The following is a 20378-nucleotide window of genomic DNA, read 5'->3' as shown; positions in this document are numbered from 1 at the left end:
ACTCAAATTTGACCTGAGGACAACACACTGAACTCATGCAGTTGACTGACGTTCCTGTCAAAAAAAAAATAATCTGACCATATTTTGGCTGAATATTATTCTCACTCGGTGTGAAAGGAAAACATGACACATGAAGCCGATGTTTTGACCCTGCATGTGAAACTGACACGCTGACTGTAAGGTTCAGTTGAAAATATTGTTTTAGTATCACTGTCCGTCTGTGAGGGCCTGTCGTGCTGAGTGTGAGGTAGCCCGGGTTTCACAATCACTTACACACACAGCAACAGAGTTTGACCAGCCTCTGCCAACATTAGATGAAATGTAGTTTAAGAACTATGACCCTGACCCAGGTAGGCTTGTGCAACACAGACTGGATGTTAACTCTTCTACACATTAAAGGTGCTGTAAGCGATGCTGTGCAAAGACAAATACACCCCCACCCCCCTTCAGAAGCTCCGCCATCCAGATCCACGGACATATAACTACTGGCCGGCCGGCACGTTCACATGCTGCCTCCCCATCAACTATTGCCGCCTGTTGCTGATTGGCTGGAACAGTGTTTTGTTGCTTTCTTTTTGTTTTCCATTTACACAGCCAAGGCTGTGTATTAACACCAGATTTTTTTCAGTGCACACAGAAAATAGAGAGCTAGGTGAAAAAAAGTGTATTGGATTAACATCACTAGGGCTGGGTATCAAATTCAATACTTTTTAGGCACCGATCAAATTGCCTCTAAAGGAGTATCGAAAAATATCTCGTCTTTCAATACCCAATTTCAAAAACTAAGGAGTAAATCTCATCAGTGTCAGTGAGCCAATAGGCATTCAGCATGCTTCCACCAAGATCTAATAATGTCTGTGGCTGTCTAACACTACACGTTGTAGAGGCAGGCAGGAAAAACTGTACGTTACGCAGCAGGCAGGAAAAACTGTACGTTACGCAACTGAGACTACAATTGTATGTGTAACATTGGAATTTCTTTTTGTTTTTATAAAATTGGTATGCGAAAAAAGTTTAGGAACCTGTATCAAAGTCACGGTATCAGTACCGGTATCGAACATTTTTGTTCAACGATACCCAGCCCTAAACATCACTTTTAACAAGAGAGAATATGTTTCCCATAGACTGTATAACATATCGATGTAGTCTCCGTGATGTCACCCGTAGGTTTCTGAAGAGCAAAAATGAAGCTCAAAGTGGGTGGCTCTCGTTGGCTCCGGCAGTTGCCGTCTTGGCAGTGCCTGAAGTTGCCTAACTGCCGGCTAATGCAAAAATGGGTGGAGCTGAGGTGGGTCGAATGAAGCCTACAGTCTCCTGGGACAGCAGCCACCTGTCACTTGAAGCAGCACGCCCTTAATTATCTAAAACTTTAACCCTGAATATAATATAAACGGGTGAGTTATAAATAAATTCACCCCTGTACAGTTGACGTTATAAGGGGGGAAATTATAGAGACCAAACATGTTTTTTTGTACTAGACTGTAAACATGTTTCTGCTGTAAAGTTGGGCATTTTAACATGGGGGTCTATAGGGATTGATTACTTTTTCGAGCCAGCCTCAATTGGCCACTCAATGAACTGCAGTTTTTGGAACAGGAGATGGCCGCTTAACATTCCCCCATTGTGCTGCTGGTGCTATACTCTTTTCCTGTCGCCAAGGATTATAAATCACATTTTGTGATAATGCAACAGCCCCATACAGTCTTTGTCCCCAGCCTGACTTGTAGCTGTGAGGCAGAAAACATTGAAGCTTGATCACATGATCTGTGTGGGAGGCCTTCCTTTCTATTTTTGCTGTCCAGTTTTTCTCACTTTGGATTTCTACTGCCTCGTCCAGCTCAATGCAAAGTGCCATTGTCAGCTCAGCTGATCTAAAGAACCTGTTTATATGGAGGGGTTCAGTAATCAGACCCTACCTCTGTATACCGTTGCCACTGCAATCCTTTGCTAGGTATTTGTCATGCAGCAGCACATACTACTCTTTATAAAACCTTTATAAGTTCCTCCAACAGGTCCAGGTAGTCCCTTAACCTAAAATGGGAAACCAGTTTAAATGATGTTTAAGAATTCGAGTCACTGCCAGAAGCCATAATCAGATTCTTAGCAGCCGGTTAGCTAAGCTTAGCATAATGGAAATATGGGAAAACGGCTTTGTCTGAAGGTAACGGACCTGCCTGCTAGCACCTCTGGAGCTCACCAATTGAGACTTTGCTTCTTGTTTGTTTAATCTGTACAAAAACTAAAGTGTAAAAACAACTTTTAGTTTAGTGGGGGTGTCCACCCGTTGCCTGGCACCACTCCCAGCCAAGAAATTGTGGATGTAAATGTAGCCCCATATATCATTTTTGTTCATCAATTGATTGCAAAAAGAAACATGAATAGTTAAGGCCTGCATCAAAACAACATAGCTGATTGGCCACTGTGGCAAAAGTGGCAAAGTTACAGAATAATGGTAGATGTCAACATGTAGTGTAACAATAGCACAATAGGGGACATCATAAAGTCAGTGAACAGACTCAGTAATAGGCAGTTACACAACAATATCAAATATAAAGTTTAGTATAGCAAAATAACTCTGAGTGAATTGGATTGAGCTAGAGTGTGTTTTACTGTTCTAGCTTTTTTGTAGAAGGAGGAATGTTTTATTTCTTATTTCAAAAGCTACCTATAGTCGGGCTTTGAGTTTTCATTTCAAGTTTTTGAAATTGAGATTAAACTTAAAGAAGCATCACTTTCCCAGCAGAATCCCACCCAGGGATCATCCCACCCTGTTTTCAAAGTAGATGTTCACGTATGTCTCTTATTAAAGTATGGTCATGGAATTAAATTTGTAATATGTCTGTTTGTGTATATCCTAAAGACTTTAAAAGACTGGAGTCAGGAGCTCTAACAGCTGGCCTGCGTGGGCAACTTAAGTTTAAAAAAAACATATGCAGGTTAATATATGACAGGGTCGTTTGATCCTGGGCTGGTGTAAGCTTGGGCTTTAATTTAGGTGAAGGTTGTCAAGAGATAAAGTCAATAGCAGGTAAACATGATGAATCAGAGCAGCACTTCAGTGGGGGAAAAGGACCAATTGTTTGGCCTTCTGCACGACATACATCATCAGGCCACAGCCTGAGGGGCTGGACAACACATGAGCAAATGGTTGGGAAGGCCTCGATCTCAGGAGACAACCAGGGAGGACGTAAAGGTGTGTATCTTTTGCTGAGACTGATTCAGTATGTATTGTTACCCTCTTCTGCATCCTAGGATGTAGCACTTGACAAAACAAGATATTGTCCTGGAGGCAGAGATGTGGACTTGAGTTTGAGACTCGGACTCTAGTTGCACTTAAGTCACACACACAATAGCGCTCTGGAGGAGGGTCTGGCTAGTACACACAGCATTCCGGGATAGCAGAAAAACGTGCTCAGGTTCAGTGGCATTTCTTTAAACCAATCACGGACACAATGACAGTGCCTCTGCAAAATAGCCTCGGAATGAACTTGTTTTGGTGAAATGTGTACGTGCAAAAGTAGTTTTAGTTGTGCAGAAAACTCAGATTGGACAGATAGTCTAGCTAGCTGTCTGGATTTGCTTCTTGCAGAGATCTGAGGAGCAGTTAACCATAGTCCTCACAAATCCACCGGAGGTTAGAACGCCAACACAGAGAAAGAGGAAGGGGACGGACATCCGGCCGGAAATGAGGGACATCCGGTGGAATCTCATGAAGCACCTGAACAATCCCGAAATGAAACATCGTTGACATAGACTGCACACAGAATGACTTTGGACCTGACTTGAGACTCGTCCTCAAAAGACTCGTGAACAAGCTTTTATTTTTAGGAAACGTCTGATGAGGTGAATGTTATTCCCCTCCCAGCGTAACCTATAACCTACCTGCGTCATACGTAAGGTATCTGCTGCACACGGCCTCAGGACAACAAACATGTCGACCGCACTGCTGCAGCTGCTGTGCCATTCATCATAAGCTTTGCTTTGGCTTTAAAAAAGTTCACACAAGGCCTGCCTAAATAGGAGGCAATATCTGTCATAATCATTCAGCAAAAGACAAGCGAGTCCTTTCTTCTTTAGTACCTCAATATTTGGTCTGTAATTGTTTTGGTTCTAGCTCAAAGACATGAGACTTGACTTGGACTCTAGCTCAGAGACTTGTGAGCATCTCTGCCTGGAGGTAATTAAGTTAGTAAAAGACAGCTCAGAGCTCATCGTACATCCTACCCAGCATGTGAAACCTCACTGATAAGATAACAAGATTCTGAGCTCTATGATCAGTCTGATCCTTTTTTTTTATGTCCACAGAGTTGCAGTGAACACCATCTGCTAGCTACAGTGAGCCATGATCTACAACATTACTGTTATTATTTCTCTGTATTAGGATTTTATTATATATCCATTGATAAACACACGTTTTGAATTTTTTGTACTAGTGAGTGTCTGTGTGCTGTTTACATTAGTTACAGTGTATTTAGCATAATAAAAAGTAAAAAATGGATACTTTGTAGGCATATACACAGTTTTTAAAGCTGCTTTAATCAATATTTTTTTTTATAGTAACAAAGGATTAAATTATGTATTATATGCAGGGTGGCCACGGGTCCTTAAAAAGTCTTAAATCACTTTTCCTAAAAATAAGGCCTTAAAAGGTATTAAATATCTTTGTGTCACGTCACCGCGAAAATGCAGGCAATCTGTTCTGCCAGCCAAGTCGAATATTTTTTACGCAAGGTAACTTAACCCCATTTGTACATGACCAATCGGCTATCCTAACCTTAACCAAGGTCAAATGCCTAACCCCTACCAATCGAGCTGCTTCGTGGGCGGGTCTTGGCGTGGCCATAGTCAGTGGGATTTGCAATTTTGCCGCATACAGGTAATACAGCAATGGTTGATAGCCACCTAGAAACATGGGGAAATGGAAGTTCAATTACAAATTGCTTGAAAAGAACGAGTATTATTGGTTAAGGTCGGTGCCTGGGAATGTTTATGAAGTGAACTGCGTTATGCGTCGGAAGAATTTCAAACTTGGTAAACTACGTACTACGTAAAGGCTCGCCAGCAGCCTGTAATTGCTAGTTTCTGCTACACCATTTCTACCGCTAGCAGCGATGTCAACGCTACAACAGTGGATGTTAGGATGGGAAATCCACAGCCAACAATGCCAGCTGACCTCAGAGCAATTTGTGGCTCCATGCCAACACTCCGAGCAGAGGTGATTTGGGTGCTGAGGACTGTGACATGCCACAATTCCTACAGGTCTAATGACGGGATTGAAGAAGTGTCCTACAGTCATTTACCTGTGGAAAGGACAAGACCAGATACGTTACGCTAAATTTGGACTGGCGCCATATATAAAAAAATAACTCCTCACCTAGGTCCAAAAATGCGGTGCGTTTGTAATTATGTTCGACAAGACACTGAACCAGACAACCAAAAGCAAACAACTGGACTTCATGTGCGTTATTGGTTAAATGACGAGTGGTGCTCATAAGTTTATGAACCCATGATAAGTTGACTAAAAAGAGGAATACACAAATCATCTTCTGGAAATTGATCTTAATTCCTTAATTAAAACAGTAGGAAAAGTCCAACCTTTAAGGACACCAATTTTCTTTGTGAATAAATAATGTATCATAAATAAATAAATGTCCTTCCTTAAAATACAGGGGGCACAAGTAAGTACACCCCTATATTAAATTCCCATAGAGGCAGGCAGATTTTTATTTTTAAAGGCCAGTTATTTCATGGATCCAGGATACTATGCCTCCTGATAAAGTTCCCTTGGCCTTTGGAATTAAAATAGCCCCACATCATCACATACCCTTCACCATACCTAGAGATGGGGCACTTTCAATAAAATCATCTCTCAATGTAAATCAAACCAGCTATGAGGCTAACTGAAATAAAACCATGCCAATATCTAGGTATGGTGAAGGGTATGTGATGATGTGGGGCTATTTTTATGAGCAGCACTGTATACTATTTATACATATTGGCAGGTAAACAGCAGACTCTAATACCATTCTAAAACTCAATTTGGCTGTTTTTAATTCATTCATTTTAATTTGTCTAATTAACGTGTAGTGCCCTTTTGATAGTTGTTATTCACTTGACAAATCAGTAAAGCTTAACTATATGATACACAACATACAAGAGGTTAGTTAATAAATCTATTTATAGCACACTTACTTTGAAATGCTGAAGTATATCCTGGGCAGTTGCATGGCCCATGAGCTGCTCCATATAAGCTTAACTGGACATGGTCATTTAACCAATAACGCACATGCAAGTCCAGTTGTTTGCTTTTGGTTGTCTGGTTCAGTGTCTTGTTGAACATAATTACAAACGCATCGCATTAAAGTCTTAAATTTCATTTAGAAGTGGTCTTAAAAAGTCTTAAATTTAACTTGTTTATACCTGTAGCCACCCTGATATGACAATGCCACTCATAGTGAAGAACCCACAGAAAGTTCCCCTGGAGAGTGTGTTGGGTCATCTTTTTGGCATAGCACACTAAAGCCCCTTTCACACATGCACTGCAAACCTGAAATTATCTCGACATTACCCTGCGGAGCTGTATATGAGAATGCAGATGTCCAAATCATAGAACATAGGGCAGTGGGGCCATTAGGCTATGGGAACATAGGGCTGACCAATGTTACATAAATAAGCCGGACAGAGTTGTCCCTCATCTGGCGATAGAAACCCTGCTTTCCCTGTCCTGTTGGCTCAGAGTTCTACAGCTGTAGTCCACAGGTACAAATTAGTTTTGCACAAAATGTATCGCCAAAAGTGTTGCAAAAGTAAAGGTGCGCTGATTCGCCACTTTGTGATACAAGAGAGCACAAGTGTGAAGTTGCAGTGACAGATTCGAGAGGTTATAATCATTGAGTCGTGGTTGTGATTGAAAATGAACCTGAGTAAAAAAAAGTATACAAGTAAATGTTGCATGACAAGTTTGCAGCTGACATTGTGTTCATGTAAATATCAATCTACACATTTGTGAATATTTTTTCTGTGACTTCACATTCAGAATACAGGTGTGTGAACATTTTCTGCGAGTGCAAATTTCAATTTTCAAGTTCAGATTTTTTTTACAAGCTACTGTCATGAACATATGACACTGTCATGACACATGAACCCTAACCCTAACCCTAACTTGTAACAAAAACCGAATGACAGACAGAAGCGTTGTGTCATAAACGTTTATGACTTGTTTATAATGTTTATGACACGTTCATGACAGTGTCATGTCACTCTTATGTAGATACCTTCAAGTAAAGTGTAACCGAATATTTTTTACAAGTGCGAATTTTAACATACAAGTTCAGATTTTTTGTTCTGCAAGTTCTCACATTGTATTCTACAAGCTGTCACATTTTGCACCATATTGACCGTCATAGATAAGCCCTGATAGCAGAGATAGCGAGAGGGGATGCTTTATCCCAGCAATGTATCCAGACATTAAACGATCTTTACCCTGCCAGCTCCCTACTGCAAAGGCCGTCCGATTGAGCCCAAAAAGTATGAATTCACAGCAAGCAAGTGGGCGTGTTGATGACGAAATCATCAGACAAATTAAAGGAACGGCAAGCAACGCTGTTGTTTATGACCAAATTACGAACCGCATACAAGGCCGCGGTGTAATACGTGTCATGTCTTGCACGCTCTACCCAACCTCTATTTTATTCATCTAAAGTCACCTTTTGTCTGCAGTTGAATTAATTAGTGTAACGCTTTAATGTGGCTTTATTCTCAGACTTATTGCAGATACCAGTCACCAGTAATTCTGAAGATATGGAATAAAGACTAAATGTGAGGTGCACCAGAACTGTGGCCTGGAACCATTTCTTTTTCGTGCACTTATAAAAAAGGGGGTGGATGAAAAGCTCGCCCAATCACCAACCAGCCCTGTCACACCACCCCATTTCCTTTCTTCTGACACGGACCACAACTCCCATTTAACATTTTTCATATGGACTTCTAGTATCCACTGCAGAGAGAAGTCATTCCAAACATGCATGTGATGTGTTTTCTCTGCTTTATGCACAGCAACAAATTACTTTGTGGCTGCTCTCTGAATTTCGGTCAGGCATAAGGTTTCACATCCTGTGCTTTGGGGCCAGAAAACATAAGAAGGACGTGAGTTAGAATTTGGGACGCAAACACATAAACATTAGCGTTCCTCGCTGCTTCCCCCTCTCCAGAGCCTCCAATGGAGCAACCCAATATGAATGGCTTCCAGCTGCTGTAGGCGGGAGATGGAGGCATGGTTTTGGTTCTTTATGGTCCGCTCATGTCCAGATGTGTATCTGCAGCACTGTGAGGCCCTGATTAGGGTAAAGACTGGGCTCTTTGTGAATGAACCGCTGCAACTTCATACTTTTGCAAGGTTGTTGTACAGTAGGGCCACAATAAGTCTGCAGTTTTTCAAGGGGCTGAAGTTTAAGCCGAGAATAGTAGCAAGAATGTCCTCAGGTGCTTCCATGCTGAGAAAAAGTCAGGTTTCACCTGCAGGAATTCAGTCTGCAACTGGTTTTCCTTTATCGACTCAAAGATGCCTAAATCTAATCAGACTTGACAGCCATGGACGGGACTGAAACCGTGGACCTGTGCCAGTAACAATTATACCACCCTACACTGTAAAAATGTCAGTTTGAATTTGATTCAGGCTTAAAGGGGAATTGTAAACATGAACATTAGTTTAATGGTCAAAAGAGTACTACTCAGCCAGCGTATACTGTTGTACTGTATAATGTCTTTTTTTCACTAGAAGATTTTGTCTTCTGCCAGTGCAGTGGGATAATTCCATTTATATTCAATAAAACCTTTGTTAATATCCCCAAACAAGGCAGACCATTCCACTGATATTTACAAAATAACATGATTTTAGTTGATTTGCATTGCAAAAGTAAGACATCACTTGAATTAGTTCAGACTCAAATCTGGATAAACTCAGTCCAGGTGGATTTCTTTTTTTGCAGTGTACCTCCTATTGTTGAGCTAATCCTGTCCAAATAGGGATTCATTATGAATCATAATCTGTTGGTTCCAGGAGCTGTAGTAAATGAATAACTGGGGTTTTCCTAATTAAGACATGACTGGGTCAGTGTAACTCCAAGGTACACAGGCTTTAATTAAAAAGAGGAAATCCTTTAAGATAAAACATATACCACGTACTCTCTGACACTCCAGTCACTAGTAATAAAAACAGAGTTGTTGCCCTGGCAACTCATGCATCGACTTCCCGTTCAGTTCAACATCATCTTCAGCGCTTCTTTTGCTTTTAAAAAGGTTCCTGTTCAGTCCCATTCATTTCCAAAGAACACATCTATTTTGGCAAGTTAGCAGAATTCAGAGCAGACATAAGTGAGTTGTGGAGACATTTCAGTTCACTTGTGGCTGTTCTTCTCTTTCCGCAGTTCCCCTCAGGAGGTGCACAAGTAATGAGTCCCAGCTATGTGCCAAACATGTTCAACTTATCATAGGCCACAGCTTGTAAACCCATTAACCCTGCTGCTTGTGGAGTGGGCTTTCCATTTTGTTCTAATGAGATGAGCAGTAGGAATCAAAGCTCTGTACGGATGTAATCCAGGCCACCTGGGAAACACAAGGGTCTTCAAATTCTACACCTTTACTTTGCTTTTCTTAACTTCCCTGTTCTTTCATTCTTCTTCCCTCTCTCTGTCTTCACCAGATAAGAAAAAACTCTGATACTGTGATACTCATTTTCATACAATCATGTATGAAAAACTGAGGAGGACACGCTGTTGGATGCTGTCCTCCTCTCCTACTCTTTCTTCAATGCCTAACGAATCTATCTCTTTCTCTCCCAGTGACCCTGTCTTTCTGCTTGAGCAGCACTGGTTGAAGCCTGAAAATATTGCAAACAAATTAATAACATAACTAATACCACTGGTCGGACTGTTGAGCTCTGTTTCAGACTGATACCTCCGGTTCAGGCTGGTCCTCACACTCAACACGTGCCTTTTTCAGTGTAAGAGTAAAAATATGACATAACATTATTTATAATAACCTCGGCAACCCAACTGCATTTTACCGCAAACTTGCGATTTCAAAAGCAGGCGCAATCGCTTATTTGCTAAGGGTCGGGTCGGTACTCCAACATTAACACACTGACAACATTGTATTCAGAATATTAAATATTTTTATAGGACTTTTTAATGTGGGATTGTGTAAAGGTGAGATACCAACATTTTGTGAACTTGTGAATTTCGCCAGCCGTCTCTTCTCGTTTTCATGGAGACAGACGCTGACGATGACTGTAATGGCACTGTAGCGTCACTTTCTACCTATATAGCATAGTTGTGACATCACAACTGTATGGAAGTCCTGACGGCTCGTTTAAAGGCACAGTTTCTGAATTTCTGTGCATTTCTCTGTGGTCTGATAATTTTGACTAAACAGTATATTTATATAGCACCTCGACCTTATTTATAATAAAGGAAAGATATCGAGCTGCTCCCCCCGCGACCCGACACCGGATAAGCGGACGAAGATGGATGGAAAGATATCGAAATCTCACTTTTTAGTATTTGGGACCTTAAAGGGATTTATTCTGTTGTAGTATTTATTGTTGTTAGGGCTACTTGGAAAATCAACAGGACACAGAGAGAAACTGTCCTGTCCAATGCAGGAAGTGTTGTGTTATATATATTTGCAGCAGCAGAGGTTTGCATGAGATAAACAGAGGAACTGGATTCGCAGTGATAGACACAATCGCTGAATAGACAAAGAAAAGAGCACCACATACAGAAACTTACATTTTGACAGAAAACCCCAGACACAAGACACTATTGGCCTCGGCTACACCACTCAAATGTATAAAAACTAAAACAAATGGTCATTGCAGTATTTTAAAAAGGATTCTAAATATCAGAACAAATTATAAGAAAACCATATTACCACCAAGCCTTTATAAAATCACTTTTATAAGAACATTTTTGTTACATGTGCTTAGGTTTAGCCCCAATGCCCTTAGAGGTGTAGTTATATTTAGTTTGTTTTACAGTGCGATGAAGTTAAAAAAATAAGAACACTGTGAGGCAGTTTCTTTGTTAGAGACATTTCTAAAAGAAGAAATACAAAATGCCTTAGCTTAAGGTTCATGTATTCAATTTCACATTATTAGAAAAAAGTGGGTCAATTTAGAGAAGAAAGAAGAGAAATCAATACAGACATAAAATGCCTATTCATACATCATGTTGGGTAGTCTCTTTTTTAAGGTTGAACACTGTTCTCTTATGTAACTGATCAGCAGTTACATCAGATAGTGAAGTATGGCAAATAGTTAAGTGGCGACATTCTTGTTACAAAAACTAAATTAAGATGTCATATAAACAAAACCTAGTGTTTTATAGGATAATTGATTGGCTGCCAACTCTTTTAGAATGTCTGATTATATATGAAGTGCCTATGACCCAACCTAAACATTTATTAGTTTGGTCAACTAAAACACCTTTAATTTCGTTAGGAAAAGATCATCATCCTGGTTAAATACTTTAGAAAGTGCTAATTGATTCTTGGGACAACACAGCATTACTTTGTTGTGTGTGCTTGATTCATTCATTTTGTGGCACTTTTTTGAAAAAAAAAATAATAATAATAAAATAAAAATGGAAGCATTTTTTTCTCAGTGTGTTCAGTATTTACATTTTTTAAGATGGTGCAATGTGCAAACTGATGCATATGCAGTGTAAGGCTAAGAATGGACATGGACTATAATAAGCTAAAGACATCTTTTACCAGTTTTTACAGAGCAAAGGGTTCATTTGAGAAAGCCATTTTCATTAATATTACTGCTACACCAAGGCAAAACCCCAAGAGAGAAATGATACGCCCTACTGCATGGTTCCATGTAATGTGATGATCCAGAGGGACATCTGGTCTGTTTCTGGTGTGTTGGCAATGAGAGCAGTTGATTTATTAACACGTTTCTCTCCTCAGTTGGTGTTTATTCTAGTGCATCAGCCGGAGACAGCCAGCGTTTAAGTGGTCTCTGGTGTTAAATGAAGCCTGTCTTCATTCTCCATGTTGGACCTGGATGTTAACCTGAGCATCTTTAGTCAACAGATTAGTACGTGCTACAGGGACAAGCTGTTTATTTGACCAAGCCAGGAAAATGTTATGTCACACCACTGCAATAGCCAAGTATGCCTGTCCATTAGTTCCTTTTCCATTAACTTTGGCTAATAGATAACTCGTCAACCAGCTGCTTTAATGCCGGCTTTCTTTTATTGACAAATTGAAGTGAAGTCCATTGGATCCATAAGGGCCATTCTGTGCATTACACGATGTTCTCGGCCAGTGACTACAGCATTGAATAGTTGATGGTGCTTATGGGATAAGTCAGACAAAACAGTGTTGGGAACTGTTCTAGGCAGCAGGTCAAACAGCATGATTAGACTTGTGTATGCAAACCTTGACAGCAATAAAACAAACAAAGATTTGAGTTCTCCAGTTCAAGAATGCTCAGAGGTGTCAGCATTGGCTTTTCAATCCATTCTGTCTGATTTACAAGTGGCAGATGTATGTAAATTTTTTATGACTGCAGGTTCAGTCCTTGTGGGGTTACCGGGTTCAGAGCAGAGGGGTTTCCAGCAAGGAGTCTTTAACAAAGCAGACAGACGACTGCCTCGTCTGTCAGTGTCCAAGCGGGGCCCGCGGCTGATGTGGATGTCACTGGGACAGAGAGAATCCTGATATTACATTTTTCAATCTGGAATTCCTCTTTGTCTGAAGCGTAAATGCTTTTAAACCGAGAGAGCTAGCAGATGAAACCACAACAGCAATTTCCTGTTGTCCTTGAGGGATTCTTTGCCCTTCTTGTTCACTGCCATTTATTACATTATGTAGCTTAAAGCGGGCTGATATCCCCACAAATATGAGACCAGGCAAAGTGGACCTCATTGAATTTGGGGCATTTTTCTGACTGCAGTGTCTGGAATAGATCCTCAGAAGCTTTGACTGTGCGCTGGCTCACACTGGGAAACCAGAGCAGGGCACAGAGCGAAAAGATGATAACTAAATATAGGTGACACACCAGTATTTTTTATCTGTGGAAATATAAATGTGTACAGCTTTTGGCTAAGGGCTATTGCTGCTCTGTGTCCAGTAAACATCTGTTGATCTTGGCAGGTTTAGTTTAACTCACTCACTGAGAAGAAGCAAGTTGTTTTTGACAAATGAGTATCTTACCACTCAAACTTCAGCATCTGCACATTGTAGACAACTCATATCAGTGAATTGGAACACATTTATAAATACATAAAGCTTTTACTTGCTTTGGATTTACATCTGCAAAACTACAAACACATTCTGTCTAAAATGTTACCTGAGACAAACTGGGACCAGGAATGCTAATGTCCATCCCCCAATTTGGTTCAGGCTGAAATGTTGTAACAACTATTAAAGGTGCCATAGGAAGGATTGCGAAGATCCAGGACTTAGCCCAAAAAAAATTCTATCCTAAGCTCCTCCCCCCACAATGGAGAATGAATGCGTGTGCATGAGCAGTGGTTGACACGCAGTTAGACACCCCCGGCCCTGATTGGTGCATCTGAACAGGGAGAGGTGGATATTTGCAAATTGCACTACAGGCTGTAGGTGGTGCCAGAGGAGCCAGATTTTTTGCTTAATGACCTGCTTCATGTAGTTCTACTGGAACATAGCAAATATGTCAGAAAGTTAGTTTTATAAGGCTTACCTACTGCACCTTTAACTATTAAGATTGCCATGGTAGTTGAACGTTCATGTACCCACAGGATGTATTGTAATATCTTTGGTGATCCTCTGACTTTTGATTTATTGCCATCATCAGGTAAAAATTTATTTTTCCATGCTATTTTCCCATGCATTGTTGTCTAGGTGACTAATGTAAACATATATCTTTAAAAGTGGTCCAGTATTGATCAACAACGCTGTAACCGGCAGCCGTGAACTGGACTGCAATGTAATCGTATAGGGGCGTTGCACATCATGAATTTCTGTCCACTAAAAGTCAGATTATTATTCTAAGTGTCTGACAACATTATGGAAAGGATCCCTACAGAGATAGACCTTTTTGTGAAAGAGTAAAATCCTTTGATTTTAAATGAAGTGTGTTTTACGATGATAATATTACTGTTTATTTAAATAGAGTCTGGTGGATTTGGCGATTTCGGGGCTGTTTCATGTTCACACAAAGGATCTTAGTCGTTAATAAAAATGTCTATCTCTGTAGGGATCCTTTCCATAATGTTGTCAGACACTTAATATTCTGAGCCTGTCAGTGGCAAAACAAACACTTTTAGTGGACATAAATTGAAGGTTTTTGCACATTAACGTTACATTGTAGCTTGTTTTATAGTGACAGTGGCAAGGAAGCTATTTCCTGTTGCTAGGTAACGACATGCTGTTATCTCATTGGTTGCGCTTTCAAAAGGTCAGCAGCAACTAGGTCAAAGTTGAAATAATTTGAACTTGGAGCGCAGCGCAAAGCGGCAAATCCAAGCGGAGCGCGACGCCGGCACAAAGCGGTTTGGCCTCCTTTAATGTGTAGCATTTAGCATTTAGCATTATGGCCTGAGTGTAAAACATAGGTGTTCTCTCTAGTCTTACTGTAATCAGTTGTGATTAATCCTGTTTTTAATCTGTGCGTCTGTACTGCTTTATAACCTCTATTTTATGGGGCAACGTGACAATGTGCGATTCTCTGACAGGCTGTGACAGCATGGGGTGAGATGAGAATTCAGGGCAAATAAAGGCATAGCAGTAAAACCAGTCCTAACCCTGAAACCGGACACAGTGTACTCCTGTTACTCATGTTAAATACAGACAACAAAAATGCTAGAGCTCTATGTTTTCCCACTAGTTTCCTCTGACCTTGCTTCAGAACTGAGAAAAACAAGTTTTATGTCACATTTCAACCCTACCTATGCTGCTACAGTATCTATCTCACTCCTGGATTCCCCATTCTCTTCATGGTCAAAGTCAAGGGCTTGTGCAATTTGTTACTTTGTTTGTTACTTGTGTGTTTTGTCAGCGTTGTTACTTGTTTCCCCACTCTCCATCTCCATGTTTGCCTTTTTCCTTGATAAGATTAAAAGCAAGAAACAATCAATCTAAAAAATTCACATTTATGAAGCATTTCTAGAGCAACATCAGTTGTTCCCAGCATATGTCAGCACATACAGTAGATAGCTGCCCACTTGTCTTAAAGTAAATGCAAACAACTTGTTCTCCAGCCTACAGCTACTTTTCTTAAAGGGATACTTGGGGATTGTTGAAATAGGGCTTATCACGGTCTCCCCTAGCTGTAGATAGGTGGGCCAACGCATTTTTTGCGCATGCATTGTTTTAGTCCGGTGCAACACCAGCAGTGCCGCCGCTAGTTAGCTTAGCGTAGTGAATGGAATCCTATGTTGCCGGTTAGCATGTTGTGAGTAAAAGTGAGCCAACGAAAGACTTGCACTGAGACAAAAAAATACGTTGGCCCACCTATCTACAGCCAGGGTAGACCATGATAAGCCCTATTTCAACAAACGGTGGCATATTCCTTTAAATAAATCACACAATGATCAAGCACCCCCCCCCGCTGTTACTATCCCTGAATGGCCTGTCTGCATTGCTGTAAATTTATTTTAACGTATCACAGAGTCTGCTACAGCATGTGACCGTGGTATTTAACCTTAGAGTCTGCAACAGAAGACTGCTGACTAAGCATTGAGCAAACACTGCACCTGTTTCCTGTGAGAGCCCTGATGGTCAGAGTTTTAACTCTACTGACATTTCAAGGCAGATCTGGCTTGCAATCAAAACAAATCACTTTGGCTTAATATGGAAAATACAATACCTTTCCATTGGGAGAGATTGGTCAGTAAGCACAGGTCAAGCTGTACCAAGACAGGGTTTTCCCTACCCTAATTTTATTTTAAGATCTGTAGATGGTCCCCAATGGACTTCTTTAGCAAGTGTTACAGTATTATCTGCTCTAGCTTGTCCAACTTTTTAAACACATATGGTAGTAATAATAACGGTCCAAAATAATATAAAATAGCATATTTCTTTTACTGAAAAATGTAACATTGTCTTTGGATTGGACCCCGAAAACCCCCTCCAAATAAAACCTAGTAAACCTGAACCTAGGGTTTGACAATATTAAAGGGTAGAGATTTAGCCTTACAGTAATACATTCACAGAAATGGGAAACTCGCAAGAAACACATTTAAAAAATGAATGGTCACAATTGAAGCAGCAGAGATATCCTGAATGTTAGTCCTTAGTATAGCTCAACTTCCAACATTTCCCTAATGCACCAGTTCTCAAACTGTGGTAATAGTACTAGTACCACTGGTGGTACGCAAGCTCCCTCTAGTGGTATGTGATGGAATCTCTGATATAAAATAAAAAAAAAAATATATATACATAATAGTCTACTATAGAAATACTACAACAATTCCAGTAATGATACTAAGGGCCCTATCTTGCACCCGGCGCAGCGCAAAGCCCAGCGCAAGTGTCTTTGCTAGTTTAAGACCGACGCAGTTGTCAGTTTCCCGTCCAGCGCCCGCGTCGTTTAAATAGCAAATGCTCCTGTGCCCATCTTTGCGCTGGTCTTACAGGGAGGTGTGTTCAGGGGAATTCTGGGTGTATTGCTATCTTGAGGCAGCGGGAAGTGATTGCGGCATTGACCAACAAAAACCTGGTCTAAAGTCATTAACGCAGCATTTCATTGTTATTTTAACAGCCTATTAGTAAAATGTGCCTAGGCTTATGCACAGCGCAGCACACTATGCTTGTTACACACACAGGAACGCACAGCAGCACACACACATGCAAAAGATTACAAATAAAAATATTACGGTGCAAATCCTCCATCATAACAGCAATGTGCCAAAGTCCAAACGCGCCTGGCTTTTAAAGAGAATGGGAGATGACTCTCTGATTGGTTTATTGCATGTTACGCCCAAAATACACCTCTGATTAATGAAGACACTAAGTACAACCCTTTTGAACCATGCGCCTGGCGCACAGACCCTTTTTTCCACTGTCAAACTAGCAAAATTGGATTTGGACACGCCCTAAACACACCTGCGCCAGGCGCTTCACGCCATGCGCGTGGATCGTTAAAATAGGGCTCTTAAACTATGATCAGTTAAAAGTAATTTAAAATAAGTGTTGAAGTGTTATATTCTTTTTCTTCGATATCAGCTTGCTACATAGTTACGTTCATGAACGGAGTGCGCATGCATCCATAATTAGTTACGAGATGTGATGGCAAGATAGTAAGCAGAGGTCAAATGAATGGTTAAAAAAAACTGCAATCGTGGCTCCAAAGTTTAACTGATATGACGATAAGTGTGGACGAGGAGGAGAATATTTCTAGCAGTCCTGTTGAAACTACAGTTGACAAGCGTAGTGCTAGTTGCTGCTTAAGTAGGGGCGGTGAAGTCTCCCCAGCACCTGCTAGCAGCAAATGATGCAAAACAATATGGAGATATGACCCGAGTCGCCTCAAATTTTGATTCATTTGGAGTGGGATGGAGGAAGACCTTCGTGTCTGTGGCTGTTGACAATAAATATTGTTTTTAGGAATAACCCTGTCTCCTGCGTGAACTGGGTAGGCCTTTGCTTCTCTATTTTAACGTGGGCCATAATGGTGGTCCTTAGAAGGGCTTATATTTTCTGAAGTGGTACGTGGTGTAAAACGTTTGAGAACCACTGTCCTAATGCAACCATTAGTATACCTGCACGGTAAACTCCACAGCCCAGTTTGTAAAACATAGTTTTAATCTCTAAATACAGGGCGAGATAACCACAATGGCTTTATAAGGGTTACTTTATTACAACCGGAGAAAGATATTATACAACTGTTTTCATAGTACTCCTCTTGACTAGTAGACTGACGTGTATATGTATAACATCGGGGGAGTCCCTTTAACCATCAGACAACAGAGATTTGTCAACCAGTAGAGCTTATACTGTACAGATTATACTGAGCTAGCTGTCCCTTTTAGTATCTCATAAGCCTCTTTCCGACTGGAGGGATTTTTGCAGTTCCTAGAACATAATGTTCCTAGAACCCTTGTGTTCAGACTGGACCAATTTGGGGATTATTAAGTTCCTCTGACCGCAGTTCCTGTAACTCTTTCAGCTCCTACTCCAGGGCAGGGTCTTTTCCCTTTTCTGCATCTTTTTAATATTGTATTAACTTCACTGTTTAGCATGCCTTCTACTTTTGTAAACAGGTCTTTTACAAAAATTTAAATTATTTATTTTAAATTATGAAATTATTATATTTAATAGAAAAGTGGCTTACTACAGTTATTTGTACATGCACACATGAAGGTAGGTCTACCTGCTTGATTACTGTAAAAGGAGCAGCAGCAGGTTAAATGGCTGTGGAATCATAACAAAATGTTGTGGTGTTAACAAAAGGTCTTTTGTGTTTACACAGCCATCTAATCACACGTCTAAGTAAGTGTACGCTCGGTCTAGGAAAGGAAAGTGATGTCAAATGTTTTCTCCAAGGTTACAAAGAAAAATGGATGCAAATACAAACAATGTACAATGTGATTAATGAACAGGATCTATAAAAAAAAAAGGAAACTCTTGACCTGTAAGACATCTGTGCAAATTAACTGTGTGTGTGTGTGCGTGCATGGATACAAGAGTAACAGCATTGTATTATTTTGCATTGTATTTGTTTTTTAGTCAGCATCTGGAATATTCATTTTAACCAACACCTTCTCCCTGAAAACTCCCAGTTTTGTTTGTGCCCTTAACCGTTTCCTGTTTTGGATGTGAAATGATAATTACCGTGAGAGATTTTTCTCATGCATCACTCTCTCTGTGTACTTTGTGTGCAGCATTGGTGGGCTCCCTCTCCATGGGGATGATCTTCTTCTGCTCTCCCATCGTCAGCGTCTTCACCGACATCCTCGGCTGCAGAGTTACCGCCGTGGGCGGCGCTGCTGTCGGCCTGGTCGGCCTGCTGGCCAGCTCCTTTGTCACGTAAGGAACAAAATAAGCATTCAAATGAACTTGTGTCATTACTCCATACAGCAATACATAGCACCTACTCCTACAAGGTTATTGGGTACTGAGCTCCACAAATGGATTCATGTTAAGACATTTGAATTTTGCAAAGGAACTCCCGTCATTCATTTTGCCAGATGATGGTCTAGTACCGAAAACGTTGCCTACTAATAAAATTATTTTTTTGCAAGTTAGACAGTGTGCGGGAGTTTCTCTGCAACTTTTGACTTACTTATCCCCCTCTGACGCACCTGTCTCACATTATAGATGTGCAAAATATTTTTGTGTACTGAAAAAATTAAAAAAATTCATTATTTAATTATTTGGTGGCCCCCCCGTGCATTAACTCAGAGGACTATAATGGTTAACTGCTCCTCAGATCTCTGCAGGGTATATCCAGACAGCTAGCTAGACCAGTGTTGCTCAAACTTTGGAGAATTGTACCTCTTTATATAGACTTTCTTTTCTTAAGATAATTTTTTCAGGGCTTTTCACTTTATTTGAAAGTGTACAGATATGAAAGGGGGAGAGAGATGGGGGATGACACACAGCAAAGGGCAGCAGGTCCGATTCAAACCCTGCGCCGCTGGGGAACTTGGCTTAAAAAAAAAGTTTGAGAACCACTGAGCTAGACTATCTGTCCAAGTTTTCTGTTGCTCGACTAAAACTACTTTTGAACGTACACGTTCCACCAAAACAAGTTCCTTCCCGAGGCTATTTATAGAGGCACTGTGGCTCAGTCTGGCGTTTAGCGTTGCCCAGGACGATTGTGATTGGTTTAAAGATATGACAATAAACCAGAGTACGTTTTTCTTCCATCCCGGGATGTTGTGTGGACTAGCCAAAACCTCTTTCACAGCGCTGTGGAGGAAAGTCTGGCAATGCGAGACTAGTGTCCAACTGATGAATGGAAGTCTAATAGTCTCCACCAACTCCTCAGGGAAATATCTGTCTCTTTTTTCTTTCTTTTTTTGCAATGTTTTTATTGATTTTTTTTTATTGCAATTACAATTGCAACCTTTAACTCCCACCCTCCATCCCAGTCAACAACAAACATGATCTTCTAACCTCTGTTGTACTATAAAAAAACAAAAAGAGAATTATATCACAGTATCACATGATATACAGAATAAAACAACGGCACCTCCAGCAAAGCCATGATACACAAATACAAAAACAAACACAAATTACACCTCTGCTGTCACCCTCCAAGACATGGCTCGGTCCTTTCCCCTTCTGGGGTTCACCTCTTATTGAATTTTATATATCCTGTCCCACATTTACCCTCTGTAGAAGCTCCCCTATGTCTCTTTAGCTGTTGAATGCATCACTGTGTT

The 20378-nt window shown here is 40.6% G+C and overlaps 1 protein-coding gene across 2 annotated transcripts in view; it reads left to right on the top strand.

Moving 5' to 3' along the window:
• slc16a10 (solute carrier family 16 member 10) overlaps positions 1-20378 on the top strand; it is a 51224-nt gene that overhangs the window by 17632 nt on the left and 13214 nt on the right. For both annotated transcript variants that reach the window (XM_028605199.1, XM_028605200.1), the window contains one exon: positions 18873-19017. In XM_028605199.1, the coding sequence (XP_028461000.1) occupies positions 18873-19017 (145 nt within the window). The remainder of the gene's footprint in view (positions 1-18872; positions 19018-20378) is intronic.

Source organism: Perca flavescens, chromosome 18, assembly GCF_004354835.1.
Source record: "Perca flavescens isolate YP-PL-M2 chromosome 18, PFLA_1.0, whole genome shotgun sequence".
Taxonomy (NCBI): Eukaryota; Metazoa; Chordata; class Actinopteri; order Perciformes; family Percidae; genus Perca; species Perca flavescens.
The sequence above is the reverse complement of the archived record's forward strand: the minus strand, read 5'-3'. Positions and strand labels throughout refer to the sequence as shown.